The sequence below is a fragment of the Ochotona curzoniae genome, unplaced genomic scaffold (genome assembly GCF_017591425.1).
Source record: "Ochotona curzoniae isolate NIBS_2020 unplaced genomic scaffold, NIBS_Ocur_1.0 contig_21, whole genome shotgun sequence".
Lineage (NCBI taxonomy): Eukaryota > Metazoa > Chordata > Mammalia > Lagomorpha > Ochotonidae > Ochotona > Ochotona curzoniae.
In genome coordinates this window covers 4,559,560-4,582,299 of record NW_024465322.1, presented here as the reverse complement: position 1 = coordinate 4,582,299, position 22,740 = coordinate 4,559,560, and the positions used below count along the sequence as shown (strand labels likewise).

At 47.6% G+C, this 22,740-nt stretch overlaps 2 protein-coding genes across 2 annotated transcripts in view; one reads left to right on the top strand and one right to left on the bottom strand.

The window, feature by feature from the left end:
* Window positions 1–449, bottom strand: part of KMT2E (lysine methyltransferase 2E (inactive)) — a 67,387-nt gene extending 66,938 nt beyond the window's left edge. Inside the window, exon 1 of the mRNA XM_040971239.1 lies at window positions 82–449. The gene's annotated coding sequence lies outside the window, so the exon portion shown is untranslated. The remainder of the gene's footprint in view (window positions 1–81) is intronic.
* An 11,463-nt stretch (window positions 450–11,912) lies between these two features.
* LOC121150385 lies at window positions 11,913–21,532 on the top strand. The gene is made up of 2 exons (XM_040971238.1): window positions 11,913–11,923; window positions 19,812–21,532. Exon 2 carries the CDS (start codon window positions 20,144–20,146, stop codon window positions 20,762–20,764), a length of 621 nt encoding a protein of 206 aa, XP_040827172.1. The 5' UTR covers window positions 11,913–11,923; window positions 19,812–20,143; the 3' UTR covers window positions 20,765–21,532.
* Window positions 21,533–22,740: the final 1,208 nt, after the last annotated feature.

Below are 22,740 nucleotides of genomic sequence, written 5' to 3'. Positions count from 1 at the left end.
CCCCTCCGTCACCCGAGTCCCCCCTTACACACACACACCCTGCAAAGCCCACGAACTCCCACAGAGACGACAGGCACTGACCTGTGATGTTCGCACACCAGACACCCGAACCCCGTTCCGTGCTCGACCCCCCGACGAGTCTCTCCACGCCTCCACGTCCGGGCGACCCCCCGACAGCAGCCACCGCGGACCCGGCAAGGACCAAGGCTCCACACACCCCCCTCCCCAAAGAGCAGCGCCGAGCCTCCGGGTGAGGAGCTGAGGAGCGCGGGAGAGGGGCACCCAGGCAGTCGGCAGGCACGCAGAGGCGACGGCGAGGCTGCTCCGAGTGTCTGCGCCCCGCTCCGTGGCCGCTCCCCGAACTCCGGCAAGGTCTCCGACTCGGCCCCCTGCGCCCGCTCAGTGTCACTGCCTCTCGCTCTGGGAAAATGGCGGCGACGACGGCGGCGGCCGCGGCGGCGGCGGCGGCGGCGGCCGCGGCGGCGGCGGCAAGTGCACGGGGCCCGCCCGCCCCGCTCCGCAGGGGCAGAGGGGGAGGGGACGAAGCCGCCCGCCGCCATTTTGCTTGTGGGCTGCCGCCCGCCGTTGGGCCTCTCTCGGCCGGAGGCGAGGACAGAGACAAAACTGGAGGCGACGAGGTGGGCTCCATCTCCGTCCTCCCAGCCGCCCACGACAGTTTCGCGGAAGCTTTGGGGGAAAAAGTCTCGGTATTTGAGCGGGATTCTCCCACCCCACCCCACCCCCCGTCTCCTCGGGTTACCCTTCCTCTCAAGGTTGGCTGTGGGGGAAGCCTGGGCACGCTGCTACTTGGGGGAGGAGGGTCTTGGAGGGGCAAGCTGGGTGACAGGAGGGCCTGGGGACGAACCCCGGCCCTCTCGGACAGCGCTCCGCTGTCTTCCCCCTTCTCGTCCGTCCCGGACGCCCCAGGCCGAGGCTGGCCTCCAGCGAGCGCCGGGTGAACCCGACCGGGACGTCGCCCGACGCCCACTAGAGGCTCCACGGGCTCCAGTGCGCAGGCTCCGGGCGCCGGATAAAAGCGGAGCTGGCGGGGCCGGGGCCGTGTCGATGGAGGAGCTCGGGACGGAGCGGGTCGGGGGGAGCAGGAGCAGCAGCAGCAGCAGCAGCAAGGGAAAAGCGACCGTCGGCGCCGCCTCCCTGCCACAGTGTCTCGGGGTAAAAACGCTGCCGTTGCCGTCGGTGCCACTTGTCGTCGCCGCCTCCTGTATAGAGATAGTTCTACTTCTCTCGGCCCCGGGGAAGGATTTTTTTTTTCCCTCGCCGGCTGGGACACTGTGGGTGGGTGGCTGAGTGGGTTGCAGGGGCAGAGTAGGAATTCTCTCTCTTTTTTTTTATGTGGCGGTGATTAAACGAGGGAGGGACACGGAGATGGTTATGGAAGGAAAAAAGAAAAAAAGGCTGAGGAGGAGGAGGAGGTGGGAGGAGGCCAAAGAATAAAACAAGGGTTTCCCTCCCTTTAAAAAAAAAAAAAGAAAAGAAAAGAAAAAAATGACACGGCGATTCCGGCTCTTGTTTTCGGGGTCTCTCCCCCTCCCCCACCCAATGGCGGTTTCCGTCTTCCTGCCCCACGGCGACCCGGGAGCTCCGGGGAAGCGGAGTGGGGCGAGGCAGAGGCGGCCTCGGCAGCCAATCGGGGCCCGACGGGGCCTGCCGGGCGGCTCGTGATTGGCTGGCGATGACCTCATGCTGCAGCAGCGGGTGGGGCCAAGGCGGTCGCGAGGGGCGGGGGGGGGAGGAGGGAGGCTGTTGCAAAAGCAGAAAGGGAGAAGTGACGGTGGTGACGGTTGCTGCCGCGGCCCGATATGGAACCCGAGCAGTGGCGAAGGGACTCGCAAGCCTCTTCCCCGACCATGTCCTCCTGTCTCGGCGCGAGGTGAGGGCCCCGGCTCGGCCTCTGCGAGACTTTGGGGCGCTGACGCGGACGAGGAGACCGCGATTTCTCCTGTGACTTTTGTAACTGCGTCAGGGCAAGATGGCGCTGGGTCTCCTTGGGGCGCGGGGGGAGAGGCACGTCCACCGCCGCCGCAGCGCATGTGACCGGGCTGCATTCCTGTGGGGTTTGGCTCGGGCCCAGGCTGGGACGGGGGAGGGGACGAGGCTGGGGCGGAGGAGACTGTGGTGCGGTCGGCGTTGGCGGCCCCGAAGAGGAAGAGATGACGGTTTGCAAGCGCTTCCCCTCCCCCAGCCAGCTAAACAGCTGCAGCTCCCAGGGGAAAGCCCCGGGAGGGACGGCTGCTGGTGGAGGAGAAGCTTTGGCGCCCTGTTTTCTTCTCTCTCTGCCAGCCTCCTCGCACGGGGTGCTTATGTAAGGTGCCAGGACCCTAACGGTGGGAATGGGACTTCACCGGGAATCCCCGAGGGCTGCTGGAAGGGAAGGGCCAGGCCAGGGTCAGGGTCTGGGGGCACGTCACAGAGTTCCGACTCTGCCCTGTGAAGACCCCAGGTCCCGCAGATCCCCGTAGACAAAGACCGTATTCTCAGAAAGTGGAGAAGCCAGCGTGGAGGTTTAACACCCAGGAACACTTTGAAATGGCAGGAACCTGCGAGCAGCCAAGGACTGTCTCAGGAGCCCCTTTCAAGCTGTCTGCTTCCTTTTTGTACTTCGTATCCTTGCAGTATCTTCCCTGTCTGCAAGCCTGTGCATTCTTCAGTGGGATTTGCTTGGTCCACGTCTAGGTGTCAATTAGTAACACAGAATAAAGCCGCTGGTATTCTTATCTGGCTGAAATTATAAGGTTTTCAATACTTGAGTCTCGTCTTTCCACCCTTTTGAAATGGTTGTTAAAAATAAAAAGAAAATGGAATTACAAGCTCTACTGGTAGATAATTACTCATTAAGGTGGCAGCACCATTGTGAAATATTAAAGCCTACTTATTAAAACTACCCATTGCAAACACTTCTGCGGTAATATCCACTCTTAGTTTTCAAAAGGTTGATGGGCGGGATGGAAGGGGCAAACTCCAGCAGTTGAAACTTGTGAAGAGTTGCTCTCCCAAGTCACAGGAAGGTGGACCTGTTTTTCATTTCCCTTTGCCAAACTAGTTACAGTAGTCAAAAAGTAGCGAGGATTTCACAGGTTCCTCTGGGTCGTGTAATAGCGGGTGTTTGGTGTTGGGAGTCTGAAACCAACATTGCATTCTTATTGCCTTTAAATCTTTACTCATTTTTGTGGATTCATGCCACAGTTGTTAGCGAAGTGTAAAGGAACTGAAAAGCCAGTAAGCCTTGTAGTCAGAAGAAACTAATGTTCTAGCTGCAAAGTTCTTAGCTTGGTTTTTAGCCCCTCCAAATACAGAATGCACATTTTGGTGGGGCCTCTTGAATGATTCTAAGGCTTACAGTATTTATCGTGTGTAAATTGAGCCATGTCCTCTATTTAGTTTGCCTAGAAAAAAGAAATAAATAACTTAGTAAATTTCTAAAATAATTGTAGCGATTTCCCTGACTGCCTAAATAAGTAAAAGAAGCCATTTTTTAAGCTGACGGAAACAATATTTCTCCCCAGATTTTTAAGAGTATGTTAACCCTGTTGTTTGTAATTGCCAAATCCATAAACTTCAAGAACTGTTGGATTTTGACAGCTGATTTTTGTTTCTGCTTACTTAACTGTTACTTGAAAGAAAGAGGGGCAGGCCAGACTGGAAGCATTCTTGTTGAGTCACCCCTCCAAAGCCAGGAAGCAGATGCCCCCTCCCGCAGCTGGGTCTACACTGGTGGGGCAGTCGGGTTAAGAGCCAGGGTGGGCTCCTTGTAGGTGTGTTACCAGGCCAGATGCCCACTGGTCCGCTGCCTCTGCATGGCATTTTCGTTCCCTTTGGGGGTGCCCTGTCACCCTGCTCATTGGTGCTTGCGTGTTTTCCCAGCAGTTCTGCTTGTGGCTGTTGTCTCCTCCGGCGTTCACCTCCGTTTTAGTTCTTGCCTCAGAGCTGTGGGTGCAGCGTTAGCAGGGCCCTGGGCTTCCTGAGCGCACACCAGCATGGGGAACCTTGGGGTGCAGCTGCTTGGCGTGGAGTCCTGGCTGCGCTGCCAGTAGTGCAGCTGCCTGCTGAGAGATCCTAGCAGAGAGCAGTAGTTGGGTCCCTGCCATCCAAGTGGGACACCCCAAGGGAATCCTAGGCTCCTGGCTTTGGGCCTCACCCAACTTTGGTCACTCACTTTTTTTTTTTTTTAAAGACTGATTTGTTTTAATTGGAAAGTCAGATTTACAAAGAGAAGGAGACAGAAAGGTCTACTGGTTCACTCCTCAAGTCACAATGGCCAGAGCTGAGCTGATCAGGAGCCAGGAGCTTTGTCAGGGTCTCCCAGGTGGGTGCAAGGTCCCAAGGCTTTTGGCTGTCCTCGACTGCTTTCCCGGGCCACAAGCAGGGAGCTGGATGGGAAGTGGGGCTGCCAGGATTAGAACCAGCATCCGTATGGGGTCTTGGGTGCATGCAAGGCGAGGACTTTAGCCACTAGGCTAACAATCCAGGCCCTGATGGCTAGAGTTTGGATATCAGACCAAACAGTGAAAGCTTGTGGCGCCAAAGGGCTTTGCAAAAAAAAAAAAAAAAGATGACAAAAGAAAAAAAAAATGAGCTGAGGATTTTTACACATTTTATTATTTTTTTTAATCTAAAGAATGTTTTCACCTACTGACTTCAGTCAAATCTAAGCACCGTGTCTGTTCCATTCATGTATTTAAGGTTGATCAGTCTGTGGTAGGACTTGATAGTAGAGGACCCAGTTGGCTGTGACCCTAAATTTAGTTTTTGTTACTTAACATTCCAGCCTCTTGTAGCAACATGTTTTATATACCATGAGGTTGACATTCTAATAATGGCTTATTAGAGTTGTATGTAACATGAATATGAAATAAGGGAATCGGGCTTAAACACTGTAACCCCTAAAGTCTTCTGATTTATTTCTGACATTTGATGGAACTTAAGTTCAGAGTAAGAAAGCACGAATATGACTCACTGGGTTTTATTTTTGTATAAAATCTTCCTCTACATCTCCCCCCCCTCCACGCCCCCCATTTCTGATATTGAGTGTCCTAAATGTGTCAGAAAGGCAAGACTCTTGGTGAGGATAGTGGGATATGCATTAAAATATAATGGGTTAAAGAACGTTATTCACCCTGGGAATGGAGTGAATATTGTCTCCTTTTTTCCTGGATAAGGTGTTACTTGCGATGACAACAATCTTGAGGTCCATCTTTGTACATAGTAATCCAAAAGAATTCTCACGGGTCCAGGACCCCTTGATTCGTATCACTTAGGAATCTAGGATTCATCACTATTCAAAAAAGCATCTTGAAGTTGCCTGCCTTCTGCAGCCTCGGTGCTGGTTAAGTGTGACATCTGATGGGAATTTCATCCAGAAACCAGAAAACCAGCAGTGCTCTGTGAACACAGGCAGCAAAAGCCAATAGGCCGCAGTTCTTGTAAGAGATTTTAAATGAGCTGAACCCAATGGCTTATCTTGCTGACCTCGAGGCCCAGTGCTTCTAAATGACTTGTGTTTAAGAGGCTTCCGTAATGCGCGCCGTACCATCTGCTCCAAGAGTGGAGCTGGTGAGACAGCTGTCCAATCTGAAAAGTCCTTGTGTGAGCCTGGAGAAACGAGAGAGAACTGGACCGTTGCTGCGTTAGAGTTATGATCGTGTCCATTCTGGCATCCTTTCTTCCATTGCTTATGTCTGTCGTAAGCACAGAAGTAGGCAGGGTTGATGTGGTGACCATATTCCGTATTTTCAAGTTTGGGTTTGGGGGCCTTCCGTCCTTAGGTCTTTTGATAAGAGCAGACCATAAAACACAGAAGGTGGTTTTCTCTTTGAGCTCTAGGATACACCTTCAATGCAAAAGACTTGTGTGTATCCCAGTGTTTATATAACAAGCTGGACTCCTCATCAGCCTAGGATTACTTGCTTCAGACAGCCAGCCTACCCAAGTTGGGTTAAGTTAGCTAAAAGTGCTCTCTGAGATAATTTTACTTTCATATTCCTTTTCCTCAAGAGGTAATTTTAAAATGTCTCTCTCATAGTGTATTGGTAACTATTAATGTCTCAAATTTAAAATTTTATCTTTTTTCATAGCAAAACCATCCATTTTTTTTTAACTTTTTATAGTTTTTAGTGGGTAAGTTGCTCAGTATTTACAACTTTTTAGGGGTTTTTTTTTCCCCTCCTAGTTTTAGCTTAGCTCAGTGTATGTCACTCCCATTTCTTCATACGCACCATGAAAGGAAAGGTGTCGGTAAGTGAGGGTGTATCAGTTAGAAGGAAGGGTACCGATGATAGTCTCTAGAGGGAAGAATAATTGTGAAGTCTTGGCCCTAAAACCAGACTGAGTCAACACTGCTTGATACTGTCCCTGTGTTAGTGCTAATCTAACTTAAGGTAGCGGGAAGTTAATCTCAACACCTGCATCCCCCTCACCCAAGTTCATATTTGCCCTGGTTACACTGTCAGAATGAAGAGTTACTTTTGAACTTGTTTTAAAACTTGTCACACCTTCATCTCCAAAGGAGTGTGGCTTTCGAGCCTTATATGTGACAGTGGGAATAACAGAATAAAGGCGGACATGGACATGCAGAAACATCTGCTCAGTGTGGAGCGGGAACTGACTGGGGAAAAGTTTGCTTGATTTAGTAGTCTGCAAAGCAGAATAGATGGACTTTGAGAAGAAGTGAAAAGGTTTATTTAGTTTTACTTGAAACGCAGACCTAGATTTAGAGGTTGGGAGGGCAAGGGAAAGAGATCTTCATCTGCTGGGTCACTTCCTCAATTGCTGCAAGAGCCACAGCTGGGCCCGTCCAAAGCCGGGCGTCTCTAGCTTCTGATCTGCTGAGTGGGTACAGGGGCCCATCTTTTTGCTGCCTTCCCAGCACCTTAGATGGGTACCGGACTGGAAGTAGGAGCCAGCACCATGAGCAGAAGTTTATCTTACAGCACAGCCTCGGCCCCAGATTTACTCCTTAATAGGAAACAAATCTAGCAAGAAAGTTCACATTTTAGGCCAAAGAGAAGAAACAGAATCCAGTTGTTTGTTTAGACAGATTTTTTTCATTCTGGGAAAAGCATATTCATCTGAGGCTGGTTAGCTATAGTAAAAAGATGTTCATTGGGTCAGATGCTAGGCCAGCAGTTAAGATGCCCACATCCTGTACCAGCAGTGCTGGGCTTGAGTCTAGAAGTCAACAGGTCGTGCGTGGCTCCAGTAGTTGGAAACCTGTATTCAGTTCCCACGGCTTGGCTTCAGCCCCTGCCTGGCCTGGGCCAGGCTGCTGGAGACAGTGGAGGAGTGGAGGAGTAAAAGAGGAGATGGGAGCCTCAGACTCCACCTAGGACCTTATCCATAGCTTGTACTTCTGAAGAAAAGCCCAGATGATTACGTGAATGGAAATTTTGTTGAGAGTGAAATTTTAAGAAGTTGTTTGCTTTTACACTTGTGTTTCGCCCACTCTTTGTTTCCACCTTAGAACACGATACAGTGTGAGTCACTTCTGAAAATTGTGAGGACTTTACACTGCTTCCCCTCTCAAACATGGCTGCTTCTGTCACCAAAGACCAGGTTCTTAAAAGAGCAAAGTAATTTAAGTAGCTGGTGGCAGACTTTGAAGTTGCTGCTGATTTCTGAGAACACTTGGGGTTCTCGTGTCAGGTCACACAACTGTAAACTTGTAGTCAAAATGTATAAATTTTCCTCTTACGAGTAAGAATGAATTCTCTATATTGTGCCTCTCCATCAGGTATTCTTGTGTACAGGTTACACCCAGTGTCTGGCACCTATTACAGTAGTGTTTTGTTAAAAGAGAACCTGTTCTTCAAGTTCAGTCTTATCTCTAGTATTTACATTTTTTATGAAGGAAAGCTATGCTAAGGTGACAGCCACAACTTGTGTTCCTTATTCTCAAGTTCAGGTGAGAACTTGTCCTCCAGGTCCTTTGCCCCCGGGAAACAGCTGGCTGTCCACTGCGTGCTGGCCTCACTGCTCTCTGCCCGCATTTCAGCCAGCTAAAGGGCAAATGGGGATAAAAAGGACGAGGGCACATCAAACAACCTCAGACAGGTAACGAGTGTGCTTCATTAAATGACCACACGGAGGGATTGCCAACCTCACCAGTCACATCAGCAGGCGAAAGTGCTCACTGGTGTCAGCTTTGGATTTATCAGAGTATCTAAAAAAAGCTGTTAGAGTATTCCACCTGCTCGGCCTTTTAGGTCAGCTTTAGTTTCCTAGAAAATAACAAAGTCTGCGTATGTAACATTTTTTTTAATTATTTTTATTGGGAAGGCAGAGAAAGAAAAATCTTTTCATCTACCAATTGACTCCTCAGATGTCAGCAAGAAGCCAGGAACCCAGAACTCCGTCAAGGTCTAACATTTGGGTAGTGAGGCCCCGGTTCTGGAGCTGTCCCCTGCCTCCTCGGAAGCAGGGGTGGGATGGGAACGGAGGGACTTGGCAGCAGCTGCCTTTTTTTTTTTTTTAAACAACAATATCCTTTGCTAGTTGAAACTTGTGTCCTTTTGGGCCTTCTTGTTTTCTCCTGCTGCTTAATTGGGTTCTCCCCTTGTTAGATCCCCGCCCACCAAAACCTTGACACTAGTTCAATTTAAGTTGGACTGCTAGGTAATTGTTCTCCTGAGGACCTGAAATTCAAAAGTGAACTTCGCCCTTCTGAACTTTTCTCCGTGTATCTATCTCTCACTCACTTTTTTTTTTTGATGAATGGTTTTGCCCTTCTAGTTTAACTCATAAAATCCCACAGTTCCAATGCTCTTATCTTAAAATGCTCAGTTCACCAGAAATGTGAAGATGAAACCAGAAAACCCTGTGACAAGTCAGATCCTTCATCAGACCCTGTTTGAATCGCACAGGATTGCCAACATCATGGACCCGCCGAAGCTCGTGACCCAGCTTGCTAGCTGCTCTCCCGTGTCGAAGGAGACTTGAGATCGTTTGCTTTGTGGCCCATATGATAGGTAAAATGCTTGGTGCCCCAAAATCTGTTCAAACGCCAAGTGTCTGAAAGTTTTTCTGTAACATGCACTAGCAACAAGTCAGACGAATATCAAATTGGTTGTGAAATGCTAACCTGTCAGTCGCTTACAGCTGACTTATACCTCCATGGCATAAATAAAAGCAAGAGGATTCTGCCCTCCCTCGCACCAGACACTCAGACTTTTTAAAAATACATGTGCCGCAAGCTTTGTCAACTCTCAAGTCTATCCGTGTTCTCTCAGCTACCTGTATGTCACTGTGCAGATTGTGTTCATTTATAATGTAATTTAAGATTAAGCTATGCGGATATGTAATCTCAATACAAGCCTTCAGCCACATTGCCTGGCTCCTCACTAATGGATTTCATGGAAGAAATAGAATTTTTGGCTTAAGAATCAAAGTGATTGTAGATTCCAAAAGTGAAGGCCTGGGGACAGTGGCGTACAAAGGCCTCTGCAGTCGGCAGCTTTGAGGCAGAGGGATGGGCCAAGAGTAAGCGAGGTGTTTACATCAGTGTCAGCACCGGTGAAGCGCGTTGAGAAGTGAGACTGGAAAACCGGTAGAGTGGGACCAGTTTCATCTCTTAGATTTTTGGCTTTTTGTGTTTTAATGAAACATGCCCTTTCTTTGCTCATCTGATTGAGGAAACTATTGAACTTTAAATTGACACCACTAAGTAATGTAACTAGGCCTGGAACCCCAAGTCTTTCTACTTGAGTTCCATGTTGGAAGTGAGAAATTCAGTGCTTAGTGTTGCTAGGCACATTTTCACTCCGGATTAGTTTCCCTGCCTGTAAGTTGTTAGCCTGTTTATATTTATAGCGTGGTGCTTGGCAATATTAGTGTTAGATAACATTTGACTTAGCTTTATTTTTGTTTTAAGGTTTTATTTTTATTTGAAAGGCAGAATTGCAGAGAGGGAGGGAGACAGATCTTAATGGGTTCACTCCCCGAATAGCTGCGATGGTTGAAGCTGAGCTGATCAGAAGCCGATAGCTTCAGGGTCTCCCGAGTGGGTGCAGGGGCCCAAGGAGTTGGGCCATGCACCACCGTTTTCTCAGGCCTTTTGCAGAGAGCTGCATTGGAGTTGAGCAGCTAGGACTGGAACTGGTACCCACATTGTATGCTAGCGTGTGACAGGTGGAGGATTAGCTGGCTATGCCAGAATCCCTGCTGGTCCCTTGTTTAGTACTTTCAAACTACAAAAAGTCTTGTCTCTTCAACCATCGTTTGGCCCACCTGATTGATGCTATTTAGCAAGATGCCTCGTCTGAATGACTCTTCCTGAGTCGCAAAGTTAAGCATTTTGCAAAACTGCAGTGAATTTGTATTGGATATTTGGTTTGTGTATTTTTTTTATTACTTTTTTACAAGTGGAATTTTGAGGGAGTTTTCATTTCATTTGAGGGCACAGATTTTTAATCCACTGGTTCACTTCACAAGTGCCCACAGGGACCGAACCAGGCTGAAAATGGGAGATGGGAACTCCAGCTCGGGCTCCTAGAATGACAGCAGGGGTCCAAGTACTTGGTCATCATCACTGCTCCCAGGAGGCTCTGAGCATGAACAGGAATCAGGAGTAACCCACTGACCCTCTCATTTTCTTACTAGTACTCAAATGGATCATGTTTTTCTCATATTTCTATAAACCCAGTCACTCAATGGTTACTTTAAGTAATTATTTTGTTCTCAGTACTTCCTCCGTCTTGTTCTGGGTAATCCTTAACACGGAGTAGGTTCCTCGCTTAGTCTCCGTCTTGCTAGCCCTATATTCTGCAGAGGTCCTTCTGGGGCCGTAGCTGTGTTCCCTGCATATTGATGTAGTGTAGGCACAACTGCAAATAAATGTGTCTCAAAGTGTTCATTATTATTCTCCCTGGAGGCAAATACAGGTTTTTATTTTTAATTGACAAACTTTGGTATAATAAAGGTGGCCCAGGCTTAGCATAATAGGGTTGAGGGAGAAATTGATACGTTCTCTAACTTTGCTCGTGTTATGCTGAAAACGAATCTTAAGAGGCTCTTGGGTAGTTGACCGTTTTCTTGATTCATAGCTTTAGGTCGAAAAAGACTTCTAAAGTTTAAACAAAAATAACATAGAGTAAAGGTCCCTGGGAAGTTGTATGCCCTTAGAATGATGGTGTTGAGACCTTCACAGTTGTTGATTTCTTTTCTTTGACAATCAGATGCCACTTGGAAATACTTAAGAGCCCAGTGGGATCTATGAAATTATGTTCAAAGATAAAGATTAAACTTATTAAAAGACTGTTTTCTTTGGGGGGAGGGGGTCAGGGTGGTAGTCTAGTAGCTAAAGTCCTCACCTTGCATGCACTGGGATCCCATATGGATGCCGGCTTGTGTCCCAACTGCCCCATTTCCCATCCAGCTCCCTGCTTGTGGCCTGGGAAAGGACAGCCCAAAGCCTTGGGACCCTGCACTCGTGTGGGAGACCTGGAAGAGGCTCCTGGCTTCGGTTCGGCTCAGCTCCAGCTGTTGCAGCCACTTGGGAAGTGAATCAGCAGACAGAAGATCTTCCTCTCTATCTCTTCTCTTCTCTGTATATCTGACTTTGCAATAAAAACAAATAGACCTTTTTTAAAAAATGATATTTTGCAATGGAAAGGCACCACCTGTAAATAATTAGAACTCTTTTCCTTTCCCTTTTTTTTTCCGGCAGTGGGGTGGGGTTGGAGAGGAAAATAATAGGGTCTGGACCCTCTTTAGGGGAATGGAAAGAATTTTGAAATCATGGGCTTTAGACTTAAATTAAGCTATGAATTTAAAAAAGTCTGATTATTCATTCCCATGGGACCCTCTTCTTCTCACTTAGTACAACTTATGATTTATTCATTCTGATTGTTACTACCCACTCAGAGAAACACTGAGAATAAGCAGTCTTTTCCAGGTGTGTCAGCAGCACCCAGTGACTGGATGCTTCTCGGCATGCAGGTTAGATTTATTCCCGAACCAGGATCCCTGTGCTTCATAACCACGGTCTTGTGACTCCCTAGAGTCTTCTTAATGATGTATAGAAAAAGTACTTAAAGTGGGAAAGGCTCGTATTACTGATGGGTCACTCCAACAATTCACACTGTGCAAAAGCAGCTTTACAAAGAGTTGTAGTTTGTGTGTACCGAGGAAACGGAATAGAAAGCAAACACACTGTGGTTCCTGCTTGTCAGAAACCTGAGGGAAGAACTCCAAGGGCGTGTGGCTGCTGCTTGCCTGTTTGCCGCGGTCACCCAGGGCTGAGTCCATTGCTGCGCTAACCATAACACAAGTTACATTCTTTTTTTTTTTTAAAGATTTATTTTTATTATTTTTTTATTGGAAAGGCGGATATACAGAGAGGAGAGACAGAGAGGAAGGTCTTCCGTCCGATGATTCACTCCCCAAGTGAGCGCAACGGGCCGATACTATGCCGATCCGAAGCCAGGAGCCTCTTCTGGGTCTCCCACGCGGGTGCAGGTTCCCAAAGCTTTGGGCCGTCCTCGACTGCTTTCCCAGGCCACAGGCAGGGAGCTGGAAGGGAAGCGGGGCTGCCGGGATTAGAACCGGCGCCCATATGGGATCCCGGGCGTGCAAGGCGAGGACCTTTAACCACTTGCGCCACCGCGTCGGGCCCCACAAGTTACATTCTTGTCGAGGGTTGGGCACTAAAAGTGACATCCAAGATTTCTGACATTAAGTTGATGTATCCTGTTTGTTAGTTACCAACAATTTTTTTTTTTAATTGGTAGTTACAGATACTACATAAAGAACTAGTGGGACTCTGATAATGCACTTCATTATAACAGTAGCGTTTAGTCACTCATTTCTAGTCATTTCCTCTGGGCTCTCTGCTTCAGTCTCGCCCAGCCTTGGTCGCTGTAGGCTTTTAGGGATTAAACTCGCTAAGGGAAGTCTGTTCTGTCCCTAATGCATAAAATGCTGTTACGAATTCCCAAATTCATTTATTCATCATACTCATCCGGGAGGTTGATTACACATTTCCTGGGCTCCTCACCCACCGTTCCCCAAAACAAGATTTGCTATCATTCCTGATTTTCTTGATGTTGCAATTCCCGAAGGTTCATGGCAAGCTGTGGTTCAAAAGTTATCTCCAGGTTCTAGCTGATGGGAACGAGAGGGTGTCCTTTTGGGCATCAGAGCCATGCATCCAGCATGGCTCAGGGCAGATTAAACCTGTTTGCTGCAGAGTGTCTGAAAAGTTTAAGCGGTGGTGAACTCCTCACTCAGTCTATGGTGTTAGGGTTAGCTCCAAGCACGTGTGGTCCTTTAGAGAATTTTAAAGCTTCAGCATTCATTTCCAAGCTCAGTCTCCTGCTCCATTTTGCAGCTTTAAGAAGTATCTTGGGGACTCTGTTGGATACTGCTTTGGGGGTACCTACATCCCATATTGGGGGGCCTTTGCTTCACTCTTGGTTCAAGTTTCCTAAGAGAGTACCTTGGGAGGCAGAAGTGGGTGGCTTGCAGGGTGGGGTCCCTGTAGTCATGCCAGAGGCCTGGCTTGCCTTCCCAGCTCCCGGTCTGTTCTGGCCCCGTCTTAGCTGTTGGGAATAACCTAGCACACAGGCGAGATCTTTCTGCTTTTCAAATAAATAGAAAACTGTAGAAATAAAATGTCTTGGAATGCTTGGCTTTTGTGATAATTCGAAGTGTATATTTCAGATTGCACATTCAAACAGAGTAAGATGGTGGTTTTATAGTTCTGGGATTATTTGGTGAATGTCATATTATACAACCACAGGTCTAGCAAAGTTGCCTAAAGATTATGTAATCCTGCTGCTTTGTCTTAGGAGCAGACACATAAATTGTAAAGTCCTGAAGCCGAGCATTTAGTAACCTGGCTGTGGAGCAAGCCCGTTGTATGTCAAATGTCTGTTTAGTTGTCTGCTTTCTTGCATAAACTTTGAGACCAGTCTTGATTCTTTCAAGGAGTCAAAACTGCAAAACCTTCCAGCAGCTTGACTGTTGAGTTTAGGAATATAATAAATCATTGATAACATGCTTTTTAAAAATTAAATTCTAAACAAGCCAAATAGCAGTAACCAAATGATATAAACAAATTCGTCCTAGCTATGTACCCTTGGAAGAGGATTCTTTTTAAATTTTTTGCTTGTTTGTATTTGGAAATTTTATCAGAACAGCAACATTTTTTTTCTAACAAGTATTCTGATGGGCTAAAGTTATATTTTCAAAGGTGTTTTGTTTTGTTTTGTTTTTTTATTTATCCATGGGCCCCAGCGCAGTAGCCTAGTTGCTAAAGTCCTCACCTTGCATGTGCCGGGGTCCCAAATGGGCACTGGTTCGTGTTCCAGCTCCCTGCTTGTGGCCTAGAAAAGCAGTCGAGGACAGCTCAAAGCCTTGGGACCCTGCACCTACCTGGGACACCCTGAAGAAGCTCCTGGCTCTTGGCTTTGAGTTGGCTCAGCTCTAGCCATTGTGACCACTTGGGGACTGAACCGGAGGATGGAAGATCTTTCTTTCTGTGTCTCCTCTCTGCAAATCTGCCTTTCCAGTAAAAACTAATAAATCTTTAAAAAGATTATTCGTGTATTTATTTGAAAAGCAGGGTGGCATACAGGGAAAGACAGATCCTGCCCTGTGCTGGTTCACTCCTGATTTGTCGTCTGTGGCTAGGGTTGGGCTGGGCATCAGCAGTGGAAACTGGGCCATCGTCTTCTGCCTTCCGTGGTGCATGGTGTGGGGGGGGGGGTGAATTGGAAGCAGCGGTGGGATTGAAGCCAACATGCCAATGTGGGATGAGTCACAAGGGGTTGTGTAATTTCACATTTTGGATGTTCACTGGGCAGCTTTACAAATGTAATTAGGCTCCTTCGTGAACTCCTTGGAGATGCGTGCTGGCCAGGGAGATGCTTCTTTCCATACCTGTAGCCTGAGAGAGGTCAACTTTTTGTTAAGATCAGATTGCTTGATCATCTCTTACATTGAAATCCCCAGCTTAGACTGGTAAATAAGCATTTGTCTGCTTTGTCAATTAGGTTATTTCAGAGTGTTTGTGCAAAATATGTTTATTTTGACACAAAAATTTTTTCATATTCTATAAATTCGCATGTACTTTTTGTAAGGTTATTTTTGCTTAAGATTTCTCTTTTATTTGAGAGGGGGGAGGAGGGGAGAGGAAGATCCGGCTTGATAAGCTGATTAACTCCCGGAATGACAGAGAAGCACTGAGCTGGGCTGACCCGAATGGGGCCAGGAGCTGCTGACGTCTCCCACAGAGGTGCAGGTTGGCCCCAAGGCTTCCCCAGGCAGTGAGCACAGAGCTGGATCAGAAGTGGAGCAGCTGGATGCCAGCGCCACGGGCGGAGACTTAGTTTGCTAATCCATGGCCCCACTAACCGCCCCCCAGTTTCTTTTTTATTTTGTCTTGAGATTTATTATTCAGAAGCTAAAAGGACCTACATTGTGGTATAGCTGGTGAGGCTGGCACCAAAGCATCCCATAAGGATACAGCTCTGTAACTCTGCCTTTCAAATAAATACATCTTCAGAGAGTTGGGGGCAGGGACAGAAATCTTGCACAGGGTTCACTCCCCCAGATGGCCACCACAGCTGAGGCTGGGCCAGGCGGTAGCCAGGAGCTTCTAGGTCTCCCACGAGGGTGGCAGAAGCCGCAGCACTTGGGCCATCTTCTGTTGCAAGGATAGCAGCCCCAAACATTAACAATGGAATTTTGCATCGAAGGGGAGAAATTCTTTTAAGAGGTCTGTATTTTAACTGCCTCTGCCAGATGAATTCATAACTGTAGAGATAAATGAAACGTAAACCTTAATCTTTCCAACAGGTCGCTGGGTTCATTATTCTGTCCGCTGAAGCAGTGAGGGGTAACCTTTGAGTGGCTGTAGTTAAATAGCAGTTAAGCATCCAGGGGGCGGAGTTAGGGTGTAAAAGAGAACAGGGCCTTCCTGTCTCGTGTTTGCCATTTGCCGATTTCTGTTGTCCCTAGAGACTCATCTGAAGTGTCACTATTCCTGGGACCGGAGTTTACACCAGTGCTAAATACTTGAACCAGACACCCCATTTTTCACTTTGAGAGCCGGTGTGGCTGTGTGTTATCACACGTGTGGTTCTCACTGCGCTCAGCACGAGCTTGGCAGACATTAGCAGAGGATGACGACTGGGGATCGTCCCGGCTGACTCCATCTCCCTTTGCCTGCGTTGGTTTGTCTGACACGGGGCCTCTCCGAGCAGCCATGGTTAGACCTCCACAGTTGCATTGCATCTGTAGGCAGCTGCTTTCTCCCTGGGAGCCCTGAGTACAGTCAGTTGGAGCTGGTTGTGTGCTCCGAAACATGAGTAGAAGGAGACATTGGGTGGGAAAGTGGCAAACAGCAATTATCTGGACTCGTGACTCACTCAATAAGTAGACTGTCCTAGTACACAAGAAGGTGGTTAAGGAATTTCATGCCTTTTTTCAAGTGGGTTTTTTTTTTTAATTCGAAGTTTTTTTAATTCTAAGGAATATTTCAGAACAGTAATTTCCATTCTGTTGGTACCGGAATTAGAATCACAAGTTTTTGGACTTATTTGAATTTTGTTTGTATACATAAAGCTAGAAAATTACTGATTTTTCTATGATTAGTACACATATGCTGCTTAAATAAACTTATGTCTTCTATGGTTGTTTTGTTTTTCAAGTTTATAACCATTAGGTTTCTCTTCCCCTGCGTATGTAGTGAGTACTTTAATATGTCTTCTTGCTGTACTAATTGGCCAAAGGGAAGCATTAGTGGTAATTTGAGATGCTAAAACTCACTGTAGTGAATTATTAGATATTCAGCCAGCGCTTTTTAATGAGTCGCTTAATCAGACATACAGACGCATGACGTTCAGCCTTGGTTAGTCTTTCCCAGTTAGAGCAGACTGCAGCAAGCACAGCCTGGGGCTTTATATAGTCCAGGAGTCAATAGGGATTATTAAAGGGGGAAGGGAGGTTAAGAATATGTAACTGGTAAAACTTAAAATATTTCCAAGTGTGACCTTAGATTCTGGACAAGAGGAATATTTGAAACTGAAGATTTAAAAAATAGATAATGCTTAGAACCATTAACTACTGTAGGGCTTTACCCCCGTGTCATAGGGACAGTTAGGAGGAAGTATAATTACAGGGTTATTACAGCAGCTAGAAAATAAACACGTTAACTTTAAATCAGTACCTTCTGGTGGGGAGGGTCTGTATAACCTCATTCTTGGCTGCTAGACAGTGCAGGGACTTGGTACAGTGGCAAAATAGCACACTGACCATGCTCTTAGTTTTGAAGAAAAACTAGAAACAGGTTAATAAGTAACTTGTGAGCAAAGGCCTCACTGTTCAAAGAGAATAAACTAATTGCATAAATGACATTAATAAATAGAGATTATTTGCCTCCTCACTGGGAAAGCTTAACCTTCAAAGATGGCAGTACGAAATTAAAAGTCTCAATGCAGTGGACTCTGTCTTTACTATGAATACTTATTACTTGGCAGACTACTAATAAAGCTAATTGGGCATAAAAATAATAGATTTTCTTTTAAGACGAAGAATTCTTCAATGACTATAAGCCTTTTATAAAGCAATTATCGAAGCTATATTGGACTTAGAATCCTACGTGCATGACATGGGTCGCTGCCCTCCTGGGGCAGCCTTTGAGGCCTCTGCCAAATTCTTCAACAGAGCTCTGATGAGTCACATTCACAGAGGCACACTCGACTTCATGAAGCACTTAATAATGTTTAAAGTAATGTTTGTAAATAGATTAAAAGCACACAAAATGAACCTTTCTTTTTCAGTGTTACAGTCGGTAATGTGGTCTACACTTCGTCTTGGCAGTGGAAGTTAGGATACAGACCTGACACGCAGGGGGATTCCTCCAAGCTTTCGGGAAAAGCAGAATATGGAAACAACACAACACATGCATTTTGCACCAAAATGCTGTCTTGAGGCCAAGACAGGTGGAGCTGTTCTCTGGTCCACTCTGCAGTGCTCACGCGGGCTAGGCCAGGATAACAGCGGGAGCTGGGAGCCCAGTGGCGGAGAAGTGTCAGCCTTGGGCACCTTCACACGTGACATTGAGAACCTCTTCTGGGAGCAGCTAGCTGGACTCGGCCAACTGATTTTACTAAGTGCTTTCCTAAGTGTGACTGCAGTACAGGGTCTTTGCTGAGGCTTGATTTGCTAACGGGCACTTTGCTGGTCAACATTAGCAAGGTAATAAAGAACTAATTGCACATTTGTCATCAGAAGTAGGTGAATTACTAAACTTGGGATATATTATTTCAAATCCAAAATACTTTAAATGAATAACAGCATTCGTGAAACAGGTTTTCTTTGAGAAAGGTTAGTTTCCATAAAGCGTATTTCATTTAGTTTAGTTTTTTTTTTTTTTTTTTAGAATACAGTAGCACTGTAGTAATGCCAAATCAGATTTGCATTTTTGCACAGACCACTTAGATGGCTCCAGCATTTCCACTAGTTTCCGTTAATTTGCTGGGTAACTTTGGACCATTGAAATGATTCTGCACACTTGATGTGGTTAACTCTAAGCCAGTGACTCTTAAAATGACAGGCCCTAGGTCAGCCTGCATCAGAATCACCGTAGTCTCGAAAGTGCACATTGCTTTTGCTTGTTGTAGATTTAGTTATTTCTCTAAAAGAGTTAGCTATCCATTGGTTCGGTCCCCACTTGGCTGTAATGGTGAGAGCTAACCAAACAGAAGCCAGGCGAGGAGAGGGGGTCGTTTCTTTGAGGTCCCCCACGTGGGTACTGATGCCCAAGGACCTGAGTCACCCTCCTTGGCTTTCCCAGGCCACAAGCAGGGAGCTGGATGGGAAGTGGAGCAGCTGGGCCGTGAACTGGCACATCACGGGCTGGATTATCCCCCTGTGTCCCAGCCCTGGCCACTAAAAGTGCAGATTCTTGAGAAAGCTACCAAGCTAAAGTCAAGTCGGTATTAACAAGGAAATGCCCCGTTTTAAAATAAGAAATATGTTCAGCTCTTGCAGAAGGTTTCACGAACAGTGTTTAGCAAGCCTTTCTGGGATGCAGACGCTACAGCATGGAAGGTAAACCCATTGTAGAGCGCCCAAATGTTCAGTTCAGTCCTGGGAAAGCAAAGAACGGTGCTGTTCCGAGATTGGATACTCCCTGTCTCCATTCCTGTTGAGCAGGAAAGCTACATAAGAAAGTTGGAAGGTAGTTGAATTATGCGAGGTCAGGATCTGGAAAATAGTGCTTCTAGGGGTTAATTAGGATGGAAACATTTGTCTTACCAAATGAAGGGATTAACGATCCTTTTTAAAATCTGGTTAGATACAGAGGAGTCAACATAAGTATACCATTACTCAAATGGACATTGTCGGACTTTTTAATTAGCATCCTGTGCAGTCATAACTGACGGGAAGTGAGGTTCAGAAAATCCCGACTGCTGTGTAGTGTGGATTTGAGGCAGCCGTTGGGATCTTTCTATTTCTGGTGGTTTCTTTCAAATTAGCCGCAGTAAAGAACCAACGTTTGATTGTCAACAGGAGATAGAAAATAAGGCCCATGATTTCCGGGACATGCATTCTTAGTGGTCAAGACGACAAACTTAATTTGCAAGAAATCCCTAGAAAAATAAACTTTTATTATGAATACTTCCCTAGCCCCCTAGTACGAAGGAATTCGCCATCAGTTTTGTGCCGTGGGGCCTCTGACAGCTCCGTAAAAGCCTGTGGATCCTTCTCAGACTTCTAAATGTGCATTACGTAATGCACAGTGAAAAATCTGTCTGCAGCTTCCCGGCTAAGGGTCCTTGCCTGGTGCTAAGATTCGGATGCTGCAGTTATTCTGCCTTCCAGCTAGAATGACCCCTCAATTAACCTTGGAGGAGCTACTCGACTTGAAGTGAATGAGGTGAAAAGCCAACTTGGGGTGGTTTTTCTTCCGTTAGAAATACTGGATCGGACTTCGGAGCTCTTTAAACCTGACGAGCAATAAAGAGGAGCGGTTGGGTGTCCCAGTTGACTTCGTGTAGGATTTGCCCTTTTACTGCGTTTGCTATATAATTGACATGTCATAATGGGCACACCTCGGGTGCCCCGCAAGGCCCTTCGCCCGTAGGAGGCTCCTCCTGGCTGGTGGCTGCTCGCAAGCAGTAGGATGGCCCCGGCAGCCACGCACAGCCGGCCTGACGGGAGGCTGCGCTGCAGCCGGCTCGAGCAAGCCCCGGCAGCCCGGCCGGGCGGTCAAGGGCGTCGCCGGAGCCGCTTCCTGCGTCACGAGGGGCGCCGCCCTCCGGCGCGGCAGGCCCGGAGCCGCGCAGCCGCAGTGGGCGGGAGCCCTCCGGAAGTCCTTGGGCCAGAGCGAGCCGTGACCCCTCGGCGTCCTCGGTCGGAGCGAGGCCGGCCGCGCCACGCCGCCCGCCCGACCCGCGGGCCGCTCGGGGGTGCCAGGACCGTGTGCTTCCGCCCGGCCCTTTCCGGGGACCCGCGGCCTGGGCTGTTCGGCTGTTCAGTTCACTCAACCCCCTTTGTCTGCATCATCTCCAAACAAAGCGGCCAGGCCGCTCTCCGGCTCGGCGGCGACGCCCTCGGTGGCCCCGAGCCCGCGCGGCCGCCATCTTCTGACAGCGCTGGCCGGCAGGCCATTGTCCTGCGCGCCGGGAGGACGGGACAGCCGGTGCGTGCGCGGCGCCCAGCGGAGGCAGGCGGAGAGTCGGGGGAGGAAGGGCGGCGAGGTCCCGCTGCTGCGGCTCGGTGGAAAAAGCTGACCTCGGAGTGACTTGATTAGTAATGGAACAAATGAGAGACTGCTTGTGAAGCTGCCGAGACAGTTCGAGGCAGAAAGCGGCTTGGGGCACGAGGGGAGGGGTTCTGGCCTTCCGTCTGTAGCCCAGGAGCAGGTGTCTGTTGGCTGAGCTTGCCACCTCCCGAGCGGCCTGTAGGACTGATTCCTGAGCTCTGTGTTTCCGGTCAGCGTGTGCGGGTTTGCGGGTTTGCTGGCCTTTCCCGAGCACACGAGGCTGTTTCCTGACAGCAAGCCCCAGGTGCCCGCTGCTCCCGCGCCCTCCAGCCCTGCTGGGCAAAGTCGCGCTGACGACGTCTGTGGCTGTACTTCCTGTGGCCGTTTGTAATATGGTAAAGAATGAAATGCACGAAAGTGATTCTTACTCTCAGTGCGCCCCACCCCACGCGCGCAAATGACAAAAATCCAGCCTTGTGACTGAATCGTAGCTGTTAGGCGTTGAGTGGGGCTGCAGACGGTCAGCCACCAAGCAGAGCGGTGAGGTGCCCTGATCCCCACGCCGTGGGCGAAGCTCCAAGTTCCTTGTAGTTTGGGGCGTTTCTCATCTTTGGAAGGTCGACAGAAAATTTTATAGGAAGTTTTAAAAATGCAGCTAATGTGCGATAACGAACTAGAAGAGTACTTAGCTTGGAGGCAACATCCGTTGGGAGAAAGGGTGAGGTGTATTTGCACATTTCTTCGTGAACTGAAAATTCACCTAGTGTAGACTTGAGATAGTATGCACTTTATGTTACATAACAAAATGTAAAAAAACACCAATGAGAATAATGGCCCGAGAGTTGGGCGTGACTCTCCGTGAAACAGCAGTACAAGGTCAGCCCATTGTCCTGAAAGCTGACGCAGGTGTCTGCGCATCAGCGCTGCCTCTCTTCGGACTTGAGATAATGGAGGGTGTTTTACAAGGCTTCTGCAGTAATGTGTGTGTAGTCATGGCCGACAATAAAACGTTCTGTAAATTCTGTTGTATAGAAGAGATGACAGTTAGCCGGCTTTCCTCAGTTTTCAGAGGAAGTTTTCAGCTTGAAAAACCAGAAAATAAAAAGTGTTGCTTAGACATCTGTTAGTAACTCTAAAATGTTGTTGCCTCTGAAACCTGGGATCGAGGCTAGGGGGTATTGCTCCTTTTTAATTTAAAATCTCAAAGAAAGATGGATTTTTTTTTTCACTTTGCTAAAATAAAATTTGAAAAATAAAATGAAATCTCCGTGCAATTTTTTGAAAGTTTATTTTCAGCCAATTTATCCTCTGTTCCCTCACCCCTCCCAGCAGGCTGGCCTCAGAGAAATTAAACATCTCAACTGAATGGTACTTTGAATAGCAATCAGTATCAGGTAGATACAAGCTATGAGTTGCCCAATAGAATGCACGAGGCCTTTTTCTAATTGAGGGGATAGAAATTCAGCTTCTGTATTATCATAAACTACATCATACTCTTTTTTGGGAGGCCCTTTTGGCATGAATCCCTTACTGATTATATATCTTGTAGCACTGTGGGAACTGCTTTATCAAAAGGTACCACTGTGTGTGTCTTTAGCGCCCTCTAGTGCGTTGGTCCTAAGTTACAAAAGCATAATTTACTCTTGCTACAAGAAATGTTGATTTCAGTGGGCCTTCCCTGTAGCGTCCTGGTCGCATTTCTTTTGCTTCTTTTCGTGGCATCCAAACACTTGGCTCTCGCGCCTGTGCGCGATGCCTTAGCCACAAGACACACTAGGCTGTGTGACCTTGTGTGTTCTTTGACCTCTCTGGGCTGCGATCCCCTAACCTGTGTACCAGGAATGAGACTGAAAGTGCCAGATGCTTCTCTGAGAACTGAGCTGATTTGTGTAACTCCCGCAATAGAAACAGCTGGGTTTGGTGTGTCGTTCCCCGCCCCCCCCATGTAAATAGATCTGATCAATCCTTGGCATGTTTGAACGCTCAAGTGTCAGTCTGCAATCTGAAGAATGCTT

What these genes read in the sequence shown, in the direction of transcription:
- LOC121150385 (XM_040971238.1), top strand. Translation starts at nt 20,144, where the DNA reads ATGGCCCCGGCAGCCACGCACAGCCGGCCTGACGGGAGGCTGCGCTGC.